General features: G+C 53.2%; 1 protein-coding gene across 1 annotated transcript; it reads right to left on the bottom strand.

Moving 5' to 3' along the window:
• Positions 1–4,671: 4,671 nt before the first annotated feature.
• COL26b_013408 (uncharacterized protein) lies at positions 4,672–9,533 on the bottom strand (the record flags this gene model as incomplete). Its single annotated transcript, XM_053186024.1, has 9 exons — positions 4,672–5,950; positions 6,031–6,452; positions 6,538–7,104; positions 7,172–7,815; positions 7,898–7,966; positions 8,045–8,204; positions 8,258–8,371; positions 8,464–9,365; positions 9,431–9,533. 9 exons carry the CDS (start codon positions 9,531–9,533, stop codon positions 4,672–4,674), a joined length of 4,260 nt encoding a protein of 1,419 aa, XP_053030031.1.
• Between the last annotated feature and the right edge of the window lie 33 nt (positions 9,534–9,566).

Below are 9,566 nucleotides of genomic sequence, written 5' to 3'. Positions count from 1 at the left end.
AACATTGCATTCATCTAAACAATAGCTGTTGTCATGCATATGCTGAGAGTGCTCGTCTGTCGCGCAGCACACGCGTTTATCTTGTCAGGCCGTGGGAGGACCTCCACATAACGCCTGGTTTACGACCTCTTGGCACTTGCCATTTCCTAAGCCAAGGTTCCCACTTCCTACTCGGTGTTAGACAGCAACGATGATAACCCAAGCGGTCATAATGAGAGAAAGTGCAAGGTTATCGATGCCGCCTGTGTAATTGAAGCATAAGACAGAAACATGGTGTATTACGATAGAGTGGTCCTTCGCCAAATCCTTATCTTTCTACTCCTGCAAAGATCCTTAGTGAGATAAAGAAGACCAGCTGCTGCCTTGAGAAAGGTTCTCAAAGGCATGAGGACAGTTTCTGCCTTAGCAGGCTGCCAGTTGACGCAGAGGTGAGCAGGAGTGAGTCTCTTGAAGGCTGCCGCGTGTCCGATCGACAACGGGTGATAGGCTCTGGTGATTTCATCCTTCCCTGGCATGAAATTTTGGGTCTTAGCGACCATTACAGGGGATTGAACAAAGCCTATGCCCGGCGTGTACGTCTCACCAAAAGCTGGCCATGCAACTCTTTGGTCAGCTAGACTTGGAAACGGCCCATAGCTTTGAAGGCCGATGTTACATCCCTACACCCTATTACATGCATGTACGAGGTGAAGCTTGTGACTGGCATATGGCATGAGTCACTGAGCGTTATTTCGGCATGTACCATAGCTACGTGCTCCTGGCACCTATCATAGCTTGTAAGTTATGTTTACCCCCCTCTGCCTCCCTCCCTCTCCCCCCTTTCTTACTCTCTCATTCTCAACCTCGCCCTATTCGCCTCCCTCTTCCCCTCTCTGCTTCTAAGCTGTCCTCAGCTGGCTGATTCCAACAAGTCCGTTTCTCTCTTTCAATCATGGCTGAGTCCTCCCAACCATCCGTGGAAATGCCGCCGGAACTTCGCAATAAATCTCTTTCCGGCTCAAGACTCCAATTCTCTAATGTGCTGCTTCCATAATTCTGCATAGTGGCCATTCATTTGTAGAAGGAACTTGTGAGTGCCTTAGGACTGAACATCCTTCTGCTAGCACGACAATGCTATCGGCCGACTCGGTACTTGAAAAATCATGCCTATATAGTGAGTTTAGAACGATGTCAAAATGCTTTCTGTCGAGCGACTCACTCAATCTGTATCACAGTCATGTTGAGGAATGCCTCGCGGATGGCCTTCTGAACAGAGGCCTTGGTGTCAACATCTAGGGCACTCGTTGCCTCGTCCAACACTACAATATCTGGGTTCTGAAGGAACAGGCGTGCGATCAACAATCTTTGTCTTTGGCCGCCTGATAAGTTCCTAAGGTAGAGAATTAGTAATGAGGATAGAAACCCCTTTCGAACGGGAACTCACTGTCCATCATCTCCTATTTTTGTTCTATAACCATCCGGAAGCGACTTGATAGTTTGATGAATACACGCGCGCCGGCAAGCGTTTTCAACCTCTACGTCGGTGACATCTTGGTTGGCAAAACATCGTATATTATCCATAACGCTTTGATTGAAAAGACGTGCATTCTGGGCAACGATTCCGATGTGAGACCGAAGTCTGGAGAGAAATATCAGTTTGTAGGGGCTATAGAAAGTTTGGAAGGTTTAGCTTACGATGAGATGCTGATGTCTTCGACCTTCTGGTTATCGACTCGTCTATGCCCGCTGCTGGGTTTCAGAAGTCCCAGCAGTAGTTTTAGCATTGTCGACTTGCCAGATCCTGATTTTCTGACAATTGAAACTTTCGTTCCTGCTGCGATCTGGAGATAGAGACCGTTCAACGTAGAATCCTTCTTCCCTTCATAGCTAAATTCGACATTTGTAAAATCTACTGCGCCGCCTCGAAAGTCAAAATCTGGGCCATGTTCGACCTGGACCGGCATCTCAAGGAGACGTCTTCCACGAGTAGCTCCAAGGAGCTTTTCCAAGATGCTAGTCTTAGTTTCCTTACAATTTACTAGAGACGTAGTGATGTTTTGCCAGTACCCTACAAAAGCGACAAGGTCGCCGGGGGTAGCCCTTTCGTTAAAGATGTCGTTAAGGATGAGTAGTAGCCCAAAGGTAAAAATTGAAATCTGGACCATACTGGCTGAAAATTCACCGATGTAGAAATAGATGAGATACCTGTCCCACTGCTTGACCCATGCATCTACTTTTGAGCCGTGTTGCTTGATCGTGGCGGTCGTCTTGCTATGACTCGCAATCGTCTCCCAGCATCGAATGCTTTCACGACAATATGCTTCCATGTTTCTAAGGGAAGCATAATAGTCGTCTAGTTCTTTTGGGAGATTCTTGGCCGTACGTCTTTGGGCGATGAAGTAGCCAACCACAAGCACAAGAAGATCGAGGGCCATAAACTGCCGATGTTTTCTGATCAAAAAGGTAGCCGAAGTCGCCAGCATGATCATGTTTGGTACAACCACAAAGCAGACGTTGTCCAATGCGTCTAACAGCCCCTTCGAATCGTTCGTGATTCGCAAGATGTCTGATGTCTGGTGGATTGATTGTGTTGTGAAAAGAGAAATCGAGACTCATGGCCGTTCTATGAAATGCGCGATGGAGTTTCCCGCTGCGAAAAATCTTGACCTTCATATACAGATAGCTTCGGAGATTCGGAATGGCGCCTAGGGTGGTCGAAGCGTAAGTGATGTTTAACCCTAGGCATAGTGGAAGAACCTCAGCGCTTCGAAGTTTCGACCTCTTCACAGCTTCTGATAGCTCGGTAACAAGAAGTCCGAGGTAATAGGAGGACAAGATAGTTGATATCTTGATGGCGAAGGCAAGCAATATCGCAAAGATAACGGTGCTTTGCAACCAGGGTTCACTACCCGGCCAGAAATATTTCCAGAAGACAGAGAACTTTTGAAGCCATGGCCACCATCCTCCCAACTCCTTCATCTCCGCATGTGCATCTTGGTCGAATTTGCCGTACTTGCGGTTGGCTTCGGTGTTGGTTTCTGCGAAAGGGGCAGAATCGTCGCGTTTCTCGCCTTCTGGTATGGTCTTCAGATCTCCTGACCTTGCTCTCACCCTGGAATTATGCAAAATAAGTGCTGTGAGATCGAGGATTTTGGTGGCAGTGGCTAGAAGACTGGTCAAGGCAGTGACTAGAAGACTGGTGAAGAAAGATTAGATAGAGTGATACTTGGTGGCTAGCAACGTTCTCTCTCTGATGATTCCTAACTAAATATCGATGAACTAAAAGCCTAAGAAGACATCTGAGAGTATCTTTGGTCCTGTGTAGTAAAGACTCTCCAGCTGTACAGCGTACGCTAGGGTAAAGATGATTGAAGAAGAAACAGGTAAGGCATCTGAGAGCCTGGAATGTTTCGCCGCTTCTACAAAAGCGGTGACAGCCTCGAATATGTATTCCGAGGAGAAAACCAAAGAGTGATCCTAGACTAAGAGTGGAGGAAGTAGCTGCGTTGATGAACATACGAGGCTGTTTGAACAGGGGCGGTAACACCGAAGAAAACGAAAGTAGGGCAGCGCACAAAGCGCACAGTATGTCGAAATGCCCATTCATATTGCAGAAAGGGCCGATGAAAATTTGAATGGGGCAAGAGAATGAATGAGAAACAGTCAGTATCATGAGCGGCAGCTGTGTGGACGTGCTTTAACAGACAGCAAGGCTTTAGATTTTGGTCTGTTCCAACATGAATCTTCATAGTCGTTGCCCGGGAAGAGGCGTGGCATCAGGGGAGCAGTCTACGGAAGGCAAAACAAGCTATTCCTCAATTTCCACCATTCCGCCAAGCAAGCAACTCTCTGGATGTGGTAGTGGGAGATGAACGACAGTTGCCAATGGTTGGCTAAGTCGTCGACAGTGACGGTACTAGGTTGGCGTTGGCTTCAACGTGGCTGGTCCTTTCACATCCATGAACCCTTGGGCATATGCGACGGGCCTTTTGGTGATATCCGCATGCAGGGGCCAGGTTTCCCTCCAAGGAAATGGCTCTGCAGTCATGTCTCGCAATGATTACATCTCAGCGTATTGGTGTACAACTCCAAGCACCCCTCGGTGCATTTATCCACCCACCTGGCATCTGCTGTATACCAAATTGGGTGTCCAGGGCTGGCAATGCTGTGGTATGTCTAGGAGGGGGGGGTGAACAAAGGAAGCGTCTGGTCTGGATTCATGTTGCCAACACGATGAGGTACGTAGTGTACACACGCCCTGCTCCGATTATCAGAGCGCCGTTGGCGTGCCTGGGGGACTAGGGATCAAGAATAGCTTCTTTCTGGACTCAATACAAGAGGAAGGGTGTCTTTTCCGATGATCTGCGCTATTGTCGTATTGCAGGGATATCGTGTCCAGATACATTGGTCCGGAGACATCCATATGACAAACATCATGTCGATGGCTATCCCGCGATTGGTCGCAGGTCTCCCCTGGAAATAAATGCCATTCAAGATTAGATTGTTCTAACAATAGGTCGGATGGCGGACACCGGCAGTGCTGGAGGCGGAATCATCATCTAAACCGCGAGACCTTGTTAAAGCCGGCATCGGCTGTTGTACACGAAAAGAAAAAGGAGACAAAATGAGAACAGATGGAGTTTGATGTCAAGAGATACCATACCACCCAGGAGGCAGTCGTCGTCATCTCCACTACGAACGCGCGCGGCACACGTTCCTAACGGTTTGGATGCGCCCCAGGTCCGTCCTGATCCTGGGCGGCAGCTTTTCGAACTGCGACTTGGGCATGCCGCGGCGGGCGGCGGCGGCTTCGCGGAAGGGCTGGCGCGAGAGGCCGCCGCCGAGGAAGAAGCCCATCATGGTCATCAGGGCGTTCTTTGGATCGTCGACGAGCTCGTACAGCGTCAGGGCGGCGGTGGCGGCCTCGCCCACGACGCGGAGGGCGACGGCGATGGCGACGCGGCCCAGGCTGCTGGCCACCTGTCCGGCCGCGGGGATCATCATGAGGACCATGTTGAGCCAGAAGAGGATGTTCTGCTTGCGCTCGCGCTCAATGATCTCCTCGCCCGCCTTGGCGATCTGGCGCATGTTGTCGACGGCGTCGGTCAGGAGCATGGCCGGCAGGGCCGCGGTGGCCAGCATGTCGGTGGAGCTGGCCTCGTACAGGTTCCACTGGGCGAACCCGAGGGACACGGTGGCGCGGTCGTAGATGTTCTTGAACGTGTCGTAAGACTTGCTGACGCTGTCCTTGGGGTCGTCCATGGCCGCGCCCGGCTTCATCGTCGGGAAGTTGTGCCAGTAGACGGATGACTTCTTGAAGCACTCGGTCGAGGTGTCCGGCGACGTCCTGTCGCCTGCGACGCCTTCGCAGCCCTTTCCAAAGTACGCAAGCCGCTCCCCAATGTTGACCCAGTCCTGCGGGATGCCGTACGCGGCCATCAGGCCCTCCCAGAAGCCCTGCTCGTTCTTGAGCGTGTAGGTCGTCTCGACGGGGACCGGCAGCTGCTCACGTAAGTTATTTGATATGGACGCAGGGCAGTCGACGGTAGTTGTCTTCTTGGTGGTGCCGGGCTTGCAGTCGGTGGAAAAGTCGCACATGGGGTTCGTGCACGCCGCATGATTCTGGCAACCTCTGCAGCAGATGACGGTCCGAGTCTCGGTACAGGTCCAGTTGCCCGAGGCCTGGGCCCCCTCCATGAACTTGTTGATCTGGTCTGGGACTTGTTGCAAGACTGACCTTTGATAGGCCTTGAACTTGTCGTCGTACCCGTCCCTCAAGATGCTGTTATAGTCAGAAAGGGCAGTGCCGAGGGTGTTGAGCTGCGTCTGAAGGAGGTACTTGTCGAGACAGTGTTGCGGGATGCTCGACTTGGACTTTTCGACATTCTCCAGCGTGTCGTATTTGGATGGGCAAGGTGGGAGCATTGTGCCCAGGATAACCTGGTCTGCCAGGTCGTTGTCGACATTTCCGCTGTTTACAAGTTAGCACTTGGGATGTCCGGCTTCATGGTGGGACACAAATGGACAATGTGGCGCCGCTGTGAGACTCACGATCCGGAAGAAGACAGCAGCCATGCGTTAATGACGGAGGTGAACGGATGTTCGTTGGTGTTGATGTTGTCCTTGGCCGGAATGGGATCGGACCCCTCTGCGTCAATCATGTTGGCTGACCCAATGGTATAGAGGTTATAGAACCAGATCTGTCCGCTCTCTTCCACGTGGACGAGATGCTTCTGGCAGGTTTGCGTGTCGATGCAGTCCTGCGTGTAGTCGTCGAACCAGTTATACAACCCCGCGCCAAAGATGTGAACGTTGGTTGACCCTGAAATCATCAATGCCCAGGCAGCTGCGCAGTGCGGCTCCGACTCTGGGCACTCGCTGAAGTCGGGATCCCCGTTGAAGAGCCCGACCTGGTCCGTGAACGGGGCAGGCGCCTTGGGCTTTGGCAGGTAGTACGGGCTTTCTGTTTGAATCTGGTTCGACATCATTGTTAGGCCTACAAGTCTCTAATGATAGAAGGAAGGGCTTGGAAGACTTGGTCCAAACGCCGGCACTTACGTTGCCCATAAACACGTCCTGTGCTTCCAAGAGGAGATACTGATAAAAAACGCAATGCTCCGACGCGGTTCCGTAGAGCCAGACAGGGCCGCCCTTGCTTTCGATCAAGATGCCACGAGCGACGTAGATATCGATCTGGGTCTGTGCCGGGCCGCTGTCAAAGTCGTGGTCCGCCACCCACGCCCACACATTCTCCAGATAGCCCGACGAACCCCCAGTCATATGGAGCAACATGGACCCGGCAACGCATTTCGGATTGATAGTACCAGTGAGCTTGGGGCAGTCGGCAGCAGTCAGGCCGGTGCCCATCGCTCCGCCGATGCGGAAGTGCGAGTCCCACATGGCAGCAGAGCCCTGCAGGTCTTCGGCCATGTTCCACTCCATCAGAACTGCGCCTGGTGTAGGGCCCTTTGTGGTGAAGACGAGATCCTGGATCTCGACGCTCCCCTTTTCGCCCCAGTCCCCGACCTGCACCATAGTGTATGGGGAATCAGCGTCGCTGTAAGACTCTCCGTTGGCGACGATTTGGGCCCAACACTCGCCTACAATCACGGACCCGACCGGAATCTGACGAGTAACGGGGCTAGTTAGCACCATATAAACGAATGGAGTTGGGGAGTCGGGAAAGCCTTACTTGCAGAGTGGATTTCACAAGGTACGACCCGAAGGGGATGTACAGCGGACGACGTGTGGCAGCTGCTAACGCGAGATTAATTGATAAAGCAAAAGTGTCGTCCGTAACGCCGTCACCTTTTGCGAGGGTGCCGGCATTGATGAAGTCGCTGGCGACAAGGTTCTCATACTGGGGCTTTTGGCGCCTATAGTATGCGCCGCCCTTCATGAGCGAGCCTTCCGTTGGGTGCAGAGCCGACAGCGGCCCGCTCTGGTATGTGCCACTGGGGTTCTTCTCGTCGTAAACCTTGCCGACGACCCAGGATCGAATGACGCGGCTGCCTCCCTCGAGCTGGGCGCCATCCGTTTCGTGATCCACGGCCTTACCGACGCCGAAGACCTCGACGTTGTCCAACGTAATAGTAAACTTCTCGGAGGGGGTGTTCCCGACGGGCGTGGAAACTGAGATACCCTTACTCATGCCCAGCAAGAACGAGTCCATGACGATGATGGAGCCGCCCCTGAAGTCCCCGGACATGCGGATTCCGTTTTCGGTAGTGCTCATCAGAAGACCCTTCCAGGTCCAGCCCCAGTCCCAGAGCATGTCGATTCCGGTGCGGCAGCCGACGAAGACCATGTTGATCGACGTGAACTGCTGGTTTCCACCTGTTGTGACCGGGTGTCAGTAGTGTGAATATAGGGTTAGAGCGTTTGGTCCCAGTAATTGGTCGTCCCAGTAGCCACTTACATCGAATGCCAATCTCGCCATTAAAGAAGGTCATATCGCCCATGAAACCACCACTCCCGTTTTCTGCGACTATGCTAGTGTAAGTCAAGGCGGGAAGCTAGCCCTTTTTTTTTTTTTTTTTTTTTTTCAAAAGCCGGGAGAACTTACAGATACCCATATGGTGCTTGTCGGTAGACGGTGACTGGTAGAAGTCGACATTCTGGATGCTAGTAGCCTGGGCTACTTGCCAGTGGAGACCGGCAACGTCGTCCATGTCTGCGTCTTGGACGTCCACTATGAAATTGCGGAGCTGACGAAGAAAGTTGTTCTGTCCTTTGCCATCAGAAGCTGCCAGCCAAGATGACTAGAATGGAGACTCACCTGGTTGATGTACCACTGCTCCGCGCCTCCATTGCCGCCCGTGTACTCGTCCACAGAGATGACGCCGAGGCCGGTAAAAGACTTGGCCGCCTTGATAATAGGCCGGACATTCGCCTGCGTTCCGAGTTCCGGTTGTGGTTAGCATGCCAGTCCAATCCAAACCTAGTGTTTCATTTCATCGGGGGCAACAAGGCTCTCGAACTCACGTTTCCAATCATCTGAGTGTTGTAGTACGCAGTGATGGGCGTGCTGACGAGGTAGGTGCCCGAGGGAAAGTAGACGATGGCGGGCTTGACCGTGGAGGCGCCGCAGTTGTTGCCACAGCGGTTCTGGTCGCTCATGGCTCTGTTGATGGCCTCGGTGTCGTCCGTCTTACCGTCGCCCTTGGCGCCGTAGTCCTTGACGTTGCGGAACACCTTGTACCCGTCGTTGGCGGAACCGCCGAAGGGGACCTTGCCCGTGTGGCTGATGTCCTCCATCCAGAAGGTCGACAGAGCCCTCTTGCCGAGGCTGCCCGCAGCAGCGCCAGCCCCGGCGTCAGCCCCGGTTGGACCAAACATCTGCTCTTTGAGCTGCCTGATGTCGTCGGGAAGAGGCGGGTACTCCACGGGGACATTATGGGCATAATCTGCCTCGGCAACAATGGCGGCAGCAACGGCGATGGTCTCGTTGATGGCAAAGGCAGCGACATCATCTGCGCGGGCGCGCAAGCCGGCTGCGCCGGACCCATGCTTGGCCCAGTACGCGTTTGTGCGTGGATTGGCGAAGCGCTCCTTGTTTCGGGCGCTGGCCTCCTGCTGGGCCTTGCGGACAAGCGACCTGGCTTCCAGGACGGTCGAGTTGGCACTTGTCGAGTTGCCCGCCGTCTGGAGCTGACGCCTGTGCCGCGGCACGAAGGGTGGCACGGGCGGCGCTGGCGATGTGGGATGCAAGTCCCGTTTCAGAGGTGAGCGTTCCTCCAGTTCCCCAGAAGTCGTGCTCAAGAGGGAGACTTTGGCTTGTTCGGCTGATACCAGGACCCTCTGAAGCTCGGCGCTATCGAGGTCTGGATGGCTGGACTTCCATTGGTTGACAAAGTCATCTATGAAGGTTGAGATGTTGGCAGGACCTGGAACGAATCAAGTCAGTTCACCATCAAAGGTACTACCAGATGCGGGAGGAGGGAGGGTGTACTTGTGCCGACCGCCACAGGCTGGGAGGTAGGGCCAGCCAGTGGCGAAGAGCTTGCGCCCAGAGCTGCTACCAGCAGCCATAAACAGGAAGACTTAACGAACATGGTGATCAGATGACCTTTTTTTTTTCTGAGAGA

Source organism: Colletotrichum chrysophilum, assembly GCF_026319265.1.
Source record: "Colletotrichum chrysophilum strain AFK26 chromosome Unknown scaffold_228, whole genome shotgun sequence".
Lineage (NCBI taxonomy): Eukaryota > Fungi > Ascomycota > Sordariomycetes > Glomerellales > Glomerellaceae > Colletotrichum > Colletotrichum chrysophilum.
This window is presented reverse-complemented; position numbering and strand designations above follow the sequence as displayed.